Source organism: Phyllobates terribilis, unplaced genomic scaffold, assembly GCF_046119375.1.
Source record: "Phyllobates terribilis strain yellow unplaced genomic scaffold, ASM4611937v1 Scaffold_5__5_contigs__length_657084704, whole genome shotgun sequence".
NCBI lineage: Eukaryota > Metazoa > Chordata > Amphibia > Anura > Dendrobatidae > Phyllobates > Phyllobates terribilis.
The window spans coordinates 271,132,404-271,149,348 of NW_027362765.1; the positions used below are offsets into that span (position 1 = coordinate 271,132,404).

The 16,945-nt window shown below is 43.2% G+C and overlaps 1 protein-coding gene across 2 annotated transcripts in view; it reads left to right on the plus strand.

The window, feature by feature from the left end:
* The window catches only part of RAC3 (Rac family small GTPase 3), a 40,264-nt gene that overhangs the window by 16,738 nt on the left and 6,581 nt on the right, over positions 1-16,945 (plus strand). The window contains exons 2-5 of one of the 2 annotated variants that reach the window (XM_073684146.1): positions 2,143-2,214; positions 12,681-12,798; positions 13,561-13,623; positions 15,257-15,416. In XM_073684146.1, the coding sequence (XP_073540247.1) occupies positions 2,143-2,214; positions 12,681-12,798; positions 13,561-13,623; positions 15,257-15,416 (413 nt within the window). The remainder of the gene's footprint in view (positions 1-2,142; positions 2,215-12,680; positions 12,799-13,560; positions 13,624-15,256; positions 15,417-16,945) is intronic. The other variant, XM_073684147.1, reaches the window with a different exon arrangement.

Genomic DNA, 16,945 nt, shown 5'->3' on the forward strand with positions numbered 1-16,945 from the left:
GCCCCATACAGATGTATGTCAAGGGAGCTAAGGTTCCGGCAGTCTAATGTGTATGAAGACCCCGCCCCCATTCCCCCCAAGGCTGTGGAGTCGTCGAGTCTGTGTCCATTTTGGTGGAGTCGGAATTGGAGTCGGTATAAAATGGACCGACTCCAACTCCTAAAATATATAATAAATTGGGTACAGTAGTTCAGTGCAGTTTGTGGGGAATATTTTTTCATAAGAATTTGGGAAAGTTATGAAATGTCCTATAAATGTCTGTCCTATTGCTGATCTAAGGGTCTAGACTTTTAGCTGAGATGAATCTGTGCTACAGTAAATTTATCACTTAAACATGGGCCATGTATGAGAGAGTCGGAGTTGGAGTCGGTGTTATGGAAATTGAGGAGTCGGCGTCGGAGGCTTGGCTTATTGACTCCACAGCCCTGGTTCCCCCGGCGCTCTGCCCCTGTCTCCTGTGCACAAGGTCTCAGCAGCAGCACAATGAAATGACGTCATCACCGTGACTGCTGTCTCACACGCTGATTGGTGGAAGATGGAGCAAGCGGCCCTGTCCTCCACCAATGTATTCACCGCTGTTTGTATCCTGAGGATACAGATAGCAGTGACAGCGGGCGGCATATGGACCGAGGCAGGGGGAGGTCCCTGTGCGGCCCGTGGGCTACTGTTTCAGCACTTCGGCTGGTTCGGTCCACAGGCCGGACTGGAACAGGCAGAGGACCAGATGTGGCCTGCGAGCCGCAGTTTGCCCAGGTCTGTCATAGACCATGCTAGTGGTGTGAAACCTGTGACTCCAGGGCATGTTGGGAGACCACAGGTTTCCAACCTTTAGCTTATACCTTTATTACTATAACTTTACATTTTCACATTCCATTATAACACTCACGTTCCATCCGTCTTCAACGTTGCTGATGGATAAAGATCAGAATGATTGTGGGATGAATGTAGGGAAAGGATTTGTTGAGGATTTTCTGTGCAAATTGAATAAAACAAATGACAAGGGATGGCTTTGCTTTATATGTCATGGATGTTCTTGTGGACCTTTGCTGCAGATCTGACCTATCACAATACAGGCGGTGACATTCCTGGTATTATCCCCATGCACTGGACTATAATACAGGCTGGCATTTATGATTACAATGAGATTAGTAATGCAGTGTATTACATAGTTTGCATGTTAATACTACATGTGACTGTAAAACTGTCTTACACTTAGAGTTACTACTGTCCATTCTTTTTTAATTGTACAAATAATGTAACGGCCAGGGGGTGACATATCATTGGTGCAGCCGCACGGGGGCCCAATAGGTGAAGGGGCCCACTGCTACCTCCAAAGCAGGTTTAATTGTGCACAATGATGAGCTATTGGACTGCAAAGAGCCCATGTATTGTTCCTGCACAGAGGTCTCTTCTATGTCCGCCACTGGGAACAGCAAATACTGTCTCTATATACAGACATAATTTAATACCTCCTGCTCCTCACTACTGATGCCCAGCTCCCCCACCGCTCTTCTCTTTTCCTCATCTGGTATTGTCAGTCCGCTGCAACAACTTATAGGCGCTGATCATGCCAGAAGAGGAGACTTGCAGGAGGAGCAGCGGAGAATCGGTAGGTGACACTGGTTAGTATATTTAAAGCAGTCCTTTGTAAAATAAAAAAGGGGTAGACATAAACAACCCTTTTAAAGGGGGTTTCTAACCTTTAGGCAATTCCAACATATCCTAGTGATATCCAATAAATGTAATCAGTGGGGTCTGACTGTTATGGCCTCTCCTATTCCTAAAGCAAAGGTGCTGTGACTACATCAGAGACTCATCTTCACTAAGGAGATGCTTATTGGCTGTAATGGCCTGACTTGGTGTACTAGTATATGCGGATGTGAAACGGTGCTTGAAAATACCGCCACTGCCAGCCCTATATTTTAGTGATCAGAGAAGGTTAGACGTAAAATTACAGACATTGTGCCACTTTGACAAAACGACTGTTGAGATCTGATAGGATCTTCTGGTGATCTACTCTATGGTTATTCATCTGGCCATGGATGTAGCAATGTTCTCACACTCGATTATTTTATATGTCAGTAAATCTAATATGCTGTAACTTGTGTGAATTCCAATGCTGGTGATTCCATCTCTCCTCAGAGCTGTGGGGAAAACCTGTCTTCTAATTAGCTACACAACGAATGCATTCCCAGGAGAATACATCCCAACTGTGTGAGTATCCAGACACTGTGTGTCAGTGCAGTGGGTGGGTCGGAGGGCTAGACACCTGGCATGGGTGCCAGAAGTGTAGTTGGCATGATGGGCATGGCTGTAGTCAGGTGACACATTGTTTGATATGAAGCCTTATTTGAGTGAAAAGCAACAATTGTAGACGTCAATAAATGTGAAATGCTTCTTTTTTCATTTATTCATTAGTAAGATGCAATAGGAACCCAGCATAATTATAAGACGGTCATCTTAAAGTGTAAGGGCTCATTCAGACACCAGTCCAAGATCAGTTTATAACGAAGAGAAAAATGGAGCCTTAAATTGCTTAGAACGATTATTCAAATTTTATTGCATATAAAGATTAAAATCAGTTACAAAAAACACCCATATAACATTTATGCACAAAAATGTGATCAACACAGACCTCAGGCTGTAAGTGGCCAGTGGCGCCAATTACAATATGTTTTAATGAATAGTAACTATGCCACAAGGACATTCCTATACACAGTACATGCTGATAGTGTCTAGTGAGTCCTTAAGTTATACAATGAACCAAAAGGAAGGTATAATACCTAGTACATCTTAGTAGCTATCGATGGGCTCAAGGGAGAATACATATTAGATAATTGGACTCATAAACATACCCAGCAATTGAGAATGGACGCCAATGAGACTGTCAGCCTGGTGAGAGGATTCCCCACGTCCACTACGCACGTTTCACTTGTATAATTGACCGCTTCATCATGGGGGAATATGCATCTTTACCTTCCAGGACCTTCTTATACCATGTGATGAGTCACATGGTGTAGCCTCAGCCAATGAGTGATGGTTCTAACGGCGCATGCGCGCCTTCTCATCCGAGCTACCGCCCCCCCAGAGGCGTCACGCACCGTGCGCATGCGCGGGAGCTGGGACGCGTCACAGGGCTCCTGGTCATGCGCACAGCCCTGTGCGACACCGCAAAGGACACAGCGCCAGACAAGGGGTGGGCGCATGTGCACCGCATCACAAATGCCACATGTGGGCAAGGGCAACCACATAAATCCCACCCCTAAGAACAATTACAAGAAATAGATGTGCAAATACGTATATATATATATTACAAACAATTTAGAGGTTCACACAGAGGGTTCTCTTGGTGGTTCGTCCTGTTAACGTAGATACATTGTCTTAACACAAGGAGCAGCAGTTTTCCCTAAGGTGATGGCCCTAAAGCAACTCTGTATTGGCTTTCAAAAGGAAGATCACTGTCAGGTAAGAATAAAGAAATAAACAATAAATGACAAATAACACATAAAAAATAATAAAATATCATTATATAAATTAAAAAACAAGGAACAGAAAAAAACAACCAGGGGAGGTAGGGATGCCTACAGGAAAGGCACAAAACTAACAGTCTCATTGAGACCATGCGGTACCATAGAACCCAGGACTGTGATCCATCGAATCTCCTTTTGGGCCAATATCTTTTTCAGGTTGCCCCCTCTAATGCCAACATGCACAACATCAATGCCTTTAATGGCCAAAGTCTTCGCATTGCAGTTGTGAAACTGTCTAAAATGTCGTGGCAGGGTTTTTAATGTAGAGGGATCGGCCACTGTGCTGGGAGAAGCAATATCACGAACATGTTCCCTAGTCCTCACCCTCAGCTCCCTGGATGTCAAGCCCACAAACACCTTTGGGCAGCCACACGTGGCATAATATACCACGTGGGTCATGCCACAGGAAATATATTGGTTGATATTAAATTGGCGCATTCCATCGACAGAGCTGAAGGTGGTGGCACGGGATACATTAGCACATGCCGCACAGTGGCCACATGGAAAGCAGCCTTTTAGAGGGCGTCTAGCACCGAATGGATTGGGGGTACGGGGAGCATAATGGCTCCGAGTTAGAATATCGTTGAGATTCTTCGAGCGACTTGGAGTCATCATTAGGGTGGCTCCAAGGCTTTCCGCCAAACAAGGTTCCGTCATGAGGATCGGCCAATGTTTTTTCATCGCCGCCCTCATGGTGTCCCATTCATGGTTAAATGTGGAGATGAACCTGATCTTCTGATCAGATCCACGTGCACTCACTCTGGGTCGGTGTAATTGGCCACGAGTGTTATTTTTGGCCCTATTATATCCTACCCTCACATTCCTATGGCTATACCCCCTTTGGAGGAACCTGTCCCTAAGATCACCGGCCTGCTTCTCAAACCGCTCATCTGTGGAGCATATCTGTCTCATTCGAAGGTACTGACCAACCGGGACGGCCCTGATGGTAGCACTGTGATGAGCCGATGAGACATGCGGCAGAGAATTCACTGATGTTTCTTTCCTGAAGACGTCAGTCTGGAGAAAGGATAATTCATCCACCTCCAGACTGACGTCCAGAAAATCAATCTGTTTAGTGCTGTATTTATAAGTAACTTTAATGTTTAGCAAATTCTCATTCAAGCTGCCCATAAAGTTGTTGAGCTCCCCCAAAGTACCCTGCCAAAAAAATAAAACATCATCAATATACAGTGGCATGTAAAAGTTTGGGCACCCCTGGTCAAAGTTAGTGTTATTGTGAACAGTTAAGCAAGTTGAAGATGAAATGATCTCTAAAAGGCCTGAAGTTAAAGATAACAGATTTCCTTTGTATTTTAGGCAAAAAATATATATTTTTTAATCTTTTACATTTTAAAAATGACGAAAAAGGAAAATGGACCAATTCAAAAGTTTGGGCATCCTGCATGGTTAGTACCTAGTAGCACCCCCTTTTGAAAGTATCACAGCTTGTAAAAGCTTTTTGTAGCCAGACGAGAGTCTTTCAATTCTTGTTTGAGGGATTTTCATCCATTCTTCCTTGGAAAATCCTTCCAGTTCTGTGAGATTCCTTGGTCATCTTGCATGCACTGCTATTTTGAGGTCTAGCCACAGATTTTCATTGATGTTGAGAAGAGGGGACTGTGAGGGCCATTGTAAAACCTTCAGCTTGCACCTTTTGAGGTAGCCTATTGTGGATTTTGATGTTTGTTTAGGATCATTAACCATTTGTAGAAGCCATCCTCTTTTCAACTTCAGCTTTTTTACAGATTGTGTGATGTTTGCATCAAGAATTTGTTGAAATTTCATTGAATCCATTGTTCCCTCTACCCGTGAAATGTCCCCTGTACCATCGGCTGCAACACAACCCCAAAGCATGATTGATCCACCCCCATGCTTAATAGTTGGCGAGATGTTATTTTCCTGAAATTTGGTGGCCTTTTTTCTCCACACATACCTTTGATCATTGTGGCCAAAGAATTCTATTTTAACCTTTTCGGTCGACAGAACTTGTTTCCAAAATGTATCAGGCTTGTTTAGATGCTCTTTTGCATACTTCTGATGCTGAATTTTATGGTGAGGCTGCAGGAGAGGTTTTCTTCTGATGACTCTTCCATGAAGGTCATATTTGTGCAGGTGTCTCTGAACAGTAGAACAATGAACCACAAAGCTAGTCTGCTAAATCTTTCTGTAGGTCTTTTGAGGTTAAGTGGGGGTTCTGAATTGCCTCTCTAGCAATCGTACGAACAGCTCTCACTGAAATTTTGCTTGGTCTTCCAGACCTTATCTTGACCTTCACTGTTCCTGTTAACTGCCATTTCTTAATTACATTTCAAACTGAGGAAAGGGCAACTTGAAAACACTTTGCTATCTTCTTTTAGCCTTCTCCTGCTTTATGGGCCTCCACCATTTTCATTTTCAGAGTGCTAGGCAGCTGCTTAGAATAACCCATGGCTGCTGTTTTTTTGGCATAAAGTTAGAGGAGGCTTGGTTTTTATAAAGCTGGGAAATTTTCATCACCTGGCATTTCCTAACGATGGTAGTGAACAAGCCATAACCCTAACAGGCTAATTAAGGTCAGAAACCTTGGTCAAAATTATCAAAGCACACAAATCTCCAAGGGTGCCAAAACTTTTGCATAAGCCCATTTCCCTTATTGTAATTTTTTAAAATGAAAAAAAAAGACAATATATACAGTACAGACCAAAAGTTTGGACACACCTTCTCATTTAAAGATTTTTCTGTATTTTCATGACTAGGAAAATTGTACATTCACACTGAAGGCATCAAAACTATGAATTAACACATGTGGAATTATATACTTAACAAAAAAGTGTGAAACAACTGAAAATATGTCTTATATTCTAGGTTCTTCAAAGTAGCCACCTTTTGCTTTGATGAATGCTTTGCACACTCTTGGCATTCTCTTGATGAGCTTCAAGAGGTAGTCACCGGAAATGGTCTTCCAACAATCTTGAAGGAGTTCTTAGAGATGCTTAGCACTTGTTGGCCCTTTTGCCTTCACTCTGCGGTCCAGCTCACCCCAAACCATCTCGATTGGGTTCAGGTCTGGTGACTGTGGAAGCCAGGTCACCTGGGGTAGCACCCCATCACTCTCCTTCTTGGTCAAATAGCCCTTACACAGCCTGGAGGTGTGTTTGGAGTCAATTTCCTGTTCAAAAATAAATGATGGTCCAACTAAACGCAAACCGGATGGAATTGCATGCCGCTGCAAGATACTGTGGTTGCCATGCTGGTTCAGTATGCCTTCAATTTTGAATAAATCCCCAACAGTGTCACCAGTAAAGCACCCCCACACCATCACACCTCCTCCTCCATGCATCATGGTGGGAACCAGGCATGTAGAGTCCATCCGTTCACCTTTTCTGCGTCGCACAAAGACACGGTGGTTGAAACCAAAGATCTCAAATTTGGACTCATCAGACCAAAGCACAGATTTCCACTGGTCTAATGTCCATTCCTTGTGTTCTTTAGCCCAAACAAGTCTCTTCTGCTTGTTGCCTGTCCTTAGCAGTGGTTTCCTAGCAGCTATTTTACCATGAAGGCCTGCTGCACAAAGTCTCCTCTTAACAGTTGTTGAAGAGATGTGTCTGCTGCTAGAACTCTGTGTGGCATTGACCTAGTCTCTAATCTGAGCTGCTGTTAACCTGCAATTTCTGAGGCTGGTGACTCAGATATACTTATCCTCAGAAGCAGAGGTGACTCTTGGTCTTCCTTTCCTGGGGCAGTCCTCATATGAGCCAGTTTCTTTGTAGCGCTTGATGGTTTTTGCAACTGCACTTGGGGACACTTTCAAAGTTTTCCCAATATTTCGGACAGACTGACCTTCATTTCTTAAAGTAATGATGGCTACTCGTTTTTCTTTATTTAGCTGCTTTTTTCTTGCCATAATACAAATTCTAACAGTCTATTCAGTAGGACTATCAGCTGTGTATCCACCAGACTTCTACACAACACAACTGATGGTCCCAACCCCATTTATAAGGCAAGCAATCCCACTTATTAAACCTGACAGGGCACACTTGTGAAGTGAAAACCATTTCCGGTGACTATCTCTTGAAGCTCATCAAGAGAATGCCAAGAGTGTGCAAAGCAGTCATCAAAGCAAAAGGTGGCTACTTTGAAGAACCTAGAATATAAGACATATTTTCAGCTGTTTCACACTTTTTTGTTAAGTATATAATTCCACATGTGTTAATTCATAGATTTGATGCCTTCAGTGTGAATGTACAATTTTCATAGACATGAAAATACAGAAAAATCTTTAAATGAGAAGGTGTGTCCAAACTTTTGGTCTGTACTGTATATTTATTTGCCTAAAGTACAACTGAAATATGTCATCTTTAACAATATGCTTTTTAGAGATCATTTCATCTTCAACTTGCTTAACTGTTCACAATAACAGTGATTTTGACCAGGGGTGCCCAAACTTTTACATGCCACTGTACCTCAGCCAGCCCTGCACATGGTCCACCACCTGCACGCACCCGCCGCCAAAAATGCCCCTTTCCCAATAGCCAAGAATAGGTTGGCGTACGAAGACAAATTGGAGGAGCTCAACTATCAGATCACACAGCGGGCCATCCCGGTTGCTCCCCCCAAGAAAAAAGCGGACAGCTTCCAACCCATGGTTATGGTCAATACACGTATACAGAGACTCAATGTCTGCCGTTACTATCAAATCTGACTTCACAAAGATCCCGTCAACCCTATTCAGGACGTCTGTCGTGTCTAACATATGAGGGGAGAGTTTCCACCAATGGTTTTAGGTAATAATCTATGAACCTACATACAGGGTCACAGAGTCCATCAATCCCTGACACGATCGGACGTCCCGGGGGGTTGACGGGATCCTTGTGGATCTTAGGAAGCAGATAGAAGGTCGGGATCCTAGGGTAGGATACCGTTAAGCCCTCCCAAACCTTCCTAGTGATTATGCCCATATCAAAAGCCTTGAATAATATATCCTGTAATTGTCTGGAAAAGGAAGACAGGGAACTATGAGGTAATTTCATATATGTGTTTCTGTCCCGTAACTGTCGGAAAGACTCCTTTTCATATAACGTATTAGGCCAAATCACTATGTTTCCCCCCTTGTCCACTGCTTTAATTATTACGTCGTCAAATTGTTGGAGTTCAGGCATAGCTGATCTCTGCTGTTGTGTGAGATTATCAAAACGTCTCCTTACGGATATATTCCAAAATTCTTCCGTAACCAATTTAGTGAAGATCTCTACAGGTGCGCAGAGGGACAAGGGGGGAAACCTAGTAGACCTAGGCATAATAGCAGAGGGGAACATACCTTCCTGTGAGGGTAATTGCTCTCTCAAAAGATCTTCTAGAGCCTCCAGGGCTATAATCTCAGCTGAAGTGTCTAAACCGTGTTCTGGCATCCTTTGAGTATTATGCAATTTCCTGAGGATTAATTTCCGAGAAAAAATATGAAGATCTTTTAAGGCTGCAAAAAAATTAAAAGAGTTAGTTGGGGAAAAAGTGAGGCCTTTAGCCAATACCTCGACCTGTGATTTAGTCAATATATGGTTTGAAAGGTTAATTACCTGCAGAGTATTATTGTTATTATTTTTTTTGCTATTCATTTTTGAATTTGTGGGGGGCACCTGGCGTGTAGGCTGTCTCCCTCTATTTCTTGTTATGGCCATTGAGCTCTCCTCCTCTCTTTCCCTCCATTTCTGTATTGCTCCAGAATTATGTTCATTTCCCGACGCCACCGATATACTGGAGGCTGACCTGGATCGTGATTTGGAGCTAGATCTAGAGGGAGCCCTTGACCGATTTTTCGGTGTCCTCCATCTATATACTGTGTTCAGTTGTTGATCGTTAATATCCCTTCGTAGTTTTTTGATCGTCACTTCTTTGACCTCCTTCTCCCATTTTTGATAATCCTGATCAATCCCATCATTAAACTTCTTCAGAGCCTCAACAGAAAGTTCACTTTTAATTGTAGTTTATAGTTCATCCATCTCTGACTCCATCTCAGTGAGAGTGGATGAATTTAATTCAGATAACCGTCTCCGGAAGCCAGTAGAACACGTATTAGACAATTCTTCCCATTTATCTTTGAATACATCATTATCTACAGGGAATGCTGGAAACACCTGGATCCTTAGACCCCTTGGTATTAACCCCCTCTGTATGTATTTTTCAAGAGAGTTCTTTTTTTTTTACCATATCTTTGTATTTTGTCATTTTTTCCTGTAAGCATGCACCACCAACCCCAAGGTCAGTGTCATCACCGTCTTTGAAAACATAATTTAATTGCAGGAGCCATGTCTCATCATATGTCTTATAATCCATGTCAACCCAGGGCAGAACTGTGGATAACACAGAAATGGCAATTATTATACAACAACCCATTGGGATCACCAACATCATAATTAGAGGTTCAAAAATGGGAACAATGCCCCTTTTATCCCCCAAAGCAACTCCATATACATGCCATAGTTCATAACGAAGAGAAAAATGGATCCTTAAATTGCTTAGAACGATTATTCAAATTTTATTGCATATAAAGATTAAAATCAGTTACAAAAAACTCCCATATAACATTTATGCACAAAAATGTGATCAACACAGACCTCAGGCTGTAAGTGGCCAGTGGCGCCAATTACAATATGTTTTAATGAATAGTAACTATGCCACAAGGACATTCCTATACACAGTACATGCTGATAGTGTCTAGTGAGTCCTTAAGTTATACAATGAACCAAAAGGAAGGTATAATACCTAGTACATCTTAGTAGCTATCGATGGGCTCAAGGGAGAATACATATTAGATATTTGGACTCAAACATACCCAGCAATTGAGAATGGACGCCAATAGGACTGTCAGCCTGGTGAGAGTATTCCCCACATCCCCTACGCACGTTTCACTTGTTTAAGTGACCGCTTCATCATGGTGGAATATGCATCTTTACCTTCCAGGACCTTCTTATACCATGTGATGAGTCACATGGTGTAGCCTCAGCCAATGGGTGATGGTTCTAATGGCGCATGCGCGCCTTCTCATCCGAGCTACCGCTCCCCCACAGGCTTCACGCACCGTGCGCATGCGGGGGAGCTGGAACGCGTCACAGGGCTCCTGGTCATGGTGGAATATGCATCTTTACCTTCCAGGACCTTCTTATACCATGTGATGAGTCACATGGTGTAGCCTCAGCCAATGGGTGATGGTTCTAATGGCGCATGCGCGCCTTCTCATCCGAGCTACCGCTCCCCCACAGGCTTCACGCACCGTGCGCATGCGGGGGAGCTGGAACGCGTCACAGGGCTCCTGGTCATGCGCACAGCCCTGTGCGACACCGCAAAGGACACAGCGCCAGACAAGGGGCGGGCGCATGCGCACCGCATCACAAATGCCACAGGTGGGCAAGGGCTACCGCATAAATCCCACCCCTAACAACAATTACAACAAATAGATGTGCAAATACGTGTATATATATTACAAACAATTTAGAGGTTCACACAGAGGGTTCTCTTGGTGGTTCGTCCTGTTAACGTAGATACATTGTCTTAACACAAGGAGCAGCAGTTTTCCCTAAGGTGATGGCCCCAAAGTCCAAGATCAGACTGCAATGCACGGACTGGCCGCTGCTCTCCTGACCTGAGCATGACAGCTCTGTGTATTTCTATGAGGCTGTCATGATCCGGTCAGGAGACCTACTGTCAGTCCGTGCATTAGTGGTCTGTGCTTGGACCGATTTGCATGGACGTCTGAATGAGCCCTAAGGCTATGTCCACGCGCTGAGTATTTGCACCAAAAACCAGAGTGTTGGCTGGAATAACACTGCGTACAATACGTGCATTCTTGGTGCCTCTTTACATGTGATTTTGCTGCATTTTTACTATTTTTCCCATTCATTTCAATAAGTTAAAAACGCTGAAAGAATTGATATATTGCAGATTTTTTTTTAAAAAAAAACATTGATGGTTAAAATCAATAAGGAAAGATAAGCAGTATGTGCAAGACATTTCAGAAATCTCATTCATTTTTCTTCCATGAAAAATACACGCAATGTGTGAACAAGCCCTAAGGGTAGAAATAAAGTACTAACGTGAAGTTGACTTTTTATTATTATTGCTTTATGATCAGAGGAATCATGTAATCCCGGTTACTACTAACCATCATCTAAGCTTCCAGATTATCTTGAGGTTCTGTCCAAACTTTCCAGAAAATCAGAATTAAACTGGGTATTTGCTATGTTAGAGGTAATGTTCATCCGATTATATCCATAAAATAGACGTATCTTCAATCCTCTTTCGTGTAACAAGCAATTCTGCAATTTTTCTCTATCTGTGATCTGGTATAAGGGTGAAAAGATCATTTTTTTGTAAAGACCCCAAACAACATTAAAGTAAAATTGTCTAATTCCCCCCAATTTTCAGGAGAGTGAACGAATTTCTCCCGACTCTTGCCCGGCAGATGATGCCAGAGGGGAAAAGAATCAGACATTTTGAATTTAAACTCCCTGGTTCTGATTCATCAAGACCGCCGTTGTTCACGCTGATCTTGATGAGAGCGTGCTGGAGTCAGATACTTCTTCATTATTCTGGAGTGGCGTGAGCCATGCTAGAAATCTTACTCCAGTCAGGGACTGAAGTGAAATTTGTGGCGTAGGGAATGTCACAGCTGATCATGAATTAGACGAGCTGTGGTGTTCCTGCCCCAAGTGATCCCCCATACCGCCGCATCTCTCGCCATTGTGGCAGTGCTGGGAGAAACTGGTGTGAAAACATCAAAAGACGCGAGGAGTTGCGCCTAACTTTTTTGACTTTTCCAAGCTTTTACACCAGAATTCTGGCGAGAAAACTTTGATGATTCTGGTCCCCTGTCCTTTCTTTCTCCACTATGGTGTCTGGCAGCACCCTACTCTCTCCCCATCCATACACAGCAGATGCATTCGTGACCGAACCACGCGTGCACATGTATGGGAGAAATAGCAGTCACCTAAATGACAGCTGTCTGATAAGTAAAAGGCCAACTTAGCTTAAACTTTGAGTTCAAATTTGGAGGAAGAGGATTTGAAAGATTCCTGAGATGCGGGAGGAGTTCCACTTTCCAAAGTTCCTGCAGTGTATAATGTTCCTTTTTTGACTACACGTAAAATGAAGTATTAATAAACTGTTCTCACACAGGTTTGATAACTACTCTGCCAATGTGATGGTAGATGGGAAACCAGTCAATCTTGGTCTTTGGGACACAGCAGGTCAAGAAGATTATGACAGACTTCGGCCTTTGTCCTACCCTCAAACGGTGAGTGAGTGAGGCATCTTCTCTGAATTCACCCTGTATTTGCAATGATCACTTGGCATATGTACCGATATAGCCAATTAGTGTTGTATCCCACGTGACTACATACGATGGGATACGTCACAGCCTTCCGATGAACGTATACTTCAGTAGCTCCTGCCAACTTATACCACCAATGCTGGGCTCTGACATAGTCTGAACAGAGCTTTAGGTGTCTTCAAGGAGCACTTGGAGATTGCCAAAGTATTGTAAACTGACGGGATATCCAAACTTTACGAATGGTATCATTTAACAAATTCTAAATTGTATGTCACAATAAAATCTGCAAATTGGGAGCAATAGTGATTCTACCGAGATCTATCCAAAGTGTATGGGCACCTACATTGTATAGGGCTCTCACAAGGCCAAACCCTGCTGATTTCTGCCCGACTGGCTTCTGTCACCCATGGCAATCAGGTGTCGTAGTGAGACTTGCCTGTCCTTCCGCTGGGGAAAAGTAGAACTAAATGAGGACTATTGAAATGAATAGGAGCCCATGTAAAACATGAACACACCGGGTCTACATCGGGTGGCACTGTAGTAAATCATATGCATAGAGGGTCATGTTTTGAGAAAACCCCTTTATCTCAGTTGTCAGAGTGAACAAATAAAAAAAAAACAAGTAAAGGATAAATCAGCTATTATGCTAATAAGCCGTGGGTATATCCATTGGTCATAATGTCTATATTAATATATGTCTCATATTATCACACTTCTCACCTCCAGGACGTCTTCTTGATTTGCTTCTCTCTGGTCAGTCCTGCTTCATTTGAGAACGTCAGAGCAAAGGTAACAAGCACTAAATATAAAATATTATATCATGTCATCGCGTGTAGTGATGACCTCAAAGGGGGCTGGCTGGCTAATGTTTAGAGCCAATACAGCCCCCTTCTCTTTGTCTATATCAATCCTAATGGAGATGAGGGCTACATTAGCAATTAAAGGAAAACTATCATCAGAAAATAAGATATTGTTTAAACCAGGTTTTTATCTTAAATTACTAAAAAAAAAATATTGGCAACTTTTTTCACACATCACAATTTGTGTTGAAAATTAGAAATCTTGCAATTTTCTACTGAGGCTTTTTTAGACTCTGATTTACTGTTGTTTCAGGAAAAGCAACATGTACATCAACCACAATGAACAGACTCTACCCTATCTTTTGTACTAAAGCATCTAATGAGTGTGTGCACAGGTCATTGTGAGAAGGTGGAGCAGGGCAGCTGTGACATCACCTATAGTAATTGATAAATCCTGTGTTATCAGCTATGTATAGAGGTGTTACCTGTCATTGAACCCTGCCTGTGCTGATAATGAGCCTGCTGAAAACTCTTTCTGAAAGGACCTCCCATTGATGAAGTAGTCCTGTGCCCTTAACAGAGAAACACCCCCAAAACATAATGTTTACACCTCCATGCTTGATAGTGGGGATGGTGTTCTTTGAGTCATAGGCAGCATTTCTCTTCCTCCAAACACAGCGAGTTGAGTTAATGCCAAAGAGCTCAATTTTTGTCTCATCTGACCACAGCGCCTGCTCCCAATAACTCACAGAATCATCCAGGTGTTCATTGGCAAAATTCAGATGGGCCTGCACATGTGCCTTCTTGACCAGGGGGACCTTGTGGGCACTGCAGGATTTTAAACCTTTAAGGCGTAATGTGTTACCAATGGTTTTCTTGGTGACTGTGGTCTCGGCTGCCTTGAGATCATTAACAAGTTCCCCCCGTGTAGTTTTGGGCAGCTCTCTCACCTTCCTTATGATCAAGGATACCCCACGAGGTGAGATTTTGGATGGTGCCCCAGATCGATGTCGATTGACAGTCATTTTGTATTTCTTCCATTTTCTTACTATTGCACCAACAGTTGTCTCCTTCTCGCCCAGCGTCTCACTTATGGTTTTGTAGCCCATTCCAGCTTTGTGTAGGTCTATGATTTTGTCCCTGACATTCTTAGAAAGCTCTTTGGTCTTGCCCATGTTGTAGAGGTTAGAGTCTGACTGATTGAGTCTGTGGACAGGAGTCTTTTACACAGGTGAATATGTAAGACAGTTGTCTTTAATGCAGGTAACGAGTTGATCAGTAGCGTCTGACTGGTCTGTAGGAGCCAGAACTCATAATGGTTTGTAGGGGATCAAGTACTTATTTCTCACTGCAAAATGCAAATACATTTATCTAATTTATAAGATGTGATTTTCTTGATTTTTTTTCGATATTCTATCTCTCAATGTTAGAATTAACCTACCTTTAAAATTATAGACTGTTCATGTCTTTGTCAGTGGGCAAACTTACAAAAACAGCGAGGGATCCAATACTTATTTCCTTCACTGTAGATAAGTTATGGTACATCAAGTAATTTCTTATGAATATATGTGATACGCTCACACATGATATAAGGTTTTAAACATAAATACATCTATTTGTAGTGGTATCCAGAAGTCCGACACCATTGTCCTAATACTCCTATCATTCTGGTGGGCACAAAACTGGATCTGAGGGATGACAAAGACACCATTGAACGACTGAGGGACAAAAGACTATCGCCGATCACATATCCCCAAGGTCTAGCCATGGCTCGAGAAATAGGTAAGATATGCAAAGGGTAAACCTGTACTAAATCTATATCACTGCTCCCTGTATCACACTGTAGTAATGACCCCGCACTGAAGAGCTGGTAGTCACAGGTTGCTCTCCTATCTGACCGTATAATGGCTCTGCAGGGTCAGACAAATAAGTATTGTACACCTGAAGAGACTTATACCCCATGATCACCAGGTCTCCAGTCTGTATGTCCTTCCTAGAGCAGGAGTGTGGCATGGAGGGATGGTATAGGTGGTGAATGTCAGATGAAGTAGCTCTGAAACACCATTTCTTTAACACTTTGAAACAAAGATATAATATTTCTCCCACTTATGTCAACTTCTAGAAGCCGCTCTAAGAATTTTGCCCAATTTTTCTTGAATATCAAATCCATCTTGATCATTGTTGGGAGTAAAATGGAGTTAAATATGCTAAGTACCGTATTTTCCGGAGTATAAGACAACTGGGTGTATAAGACAACCCCCAACTTTTCCAGTTAAAATATAGAGTTTGGGATATACTCGCCATATAAGACTACCCCCTCTTCTAACGCACATACGGTAAAAATTAAAAAAAAATCTGATTTGATTTCAATATGGTAATTTTAAAGTGATGAACCTTACCGGCAATTGGCTGGTTGTCGTATACAAATCCTGCTTGGATTGGTCAGCTCTCCCTGCCTGTCCAGCTCTCCGTCTCAAGGACTATCAGAGAGGTAGCACATCCCTCTGGCCCGCTCTTGTATCCTATTACCGGTACCTCCATCTCTGCCTCTCTGATCTCGCGCATGCGAGCCTGCACCGCTTCACTGAAGTCCTCAGGAGCGAGATCTGAGAGGCAGAGAAGGAGGTAATACAAGGGCGTGCCAGACGAGTGAAAGAGGTGTGTTTTTCTGGGCACAGCGCCGCTCTCTCTTTTTTCCATACCCCAGGCTTCCCGGCCGCCTGCACCTTGCTTCACTTACACTTTCCCGGTGAGGCGCCCCCTCACCTCATCACTGCAGTCCTCAGGAGCGAGATCAGAGAGGCAGAGAAGGAGGTACCGGTAATAGGATACAAGGGTGGGCCAGAGGGATGCGCTACCGTTCTGATAGTCTTGGAGACAGGGAGGGCTTATAAATTACCATAAATACCGTATTTTTCGGACTATAAGACGCACCAGACCATAAGACGCACCTAGGTTTTAGAGGTGGAAAATAGAAAAAAAAATTAAGCGAAAATTGTGTTCACGATGCACTTTTAAGGGGGAGGGGGTCTTCTGCTGACACTGGTTTAGGGGTAATGTCCCCCAATTCTGACAATAGCCCCCATCCTGGTATATATGCCCCCCCCTTCCTTTTATACGTGGCCCCAATCCCCATCCTGGTATGCATGGCACCCCTCATCCCTGTCCTGGTATGCATGGCACTCCTCATCCCTGTCCTGGTATGCATGGCACCCCTCATCCCTATCCTGGTATGCATGGCACCCCTCATCCCTGTCCTGGTATGCATGGCACCCCTCATCCCTGTCCTGGTATGCATGGCACCCCTCATC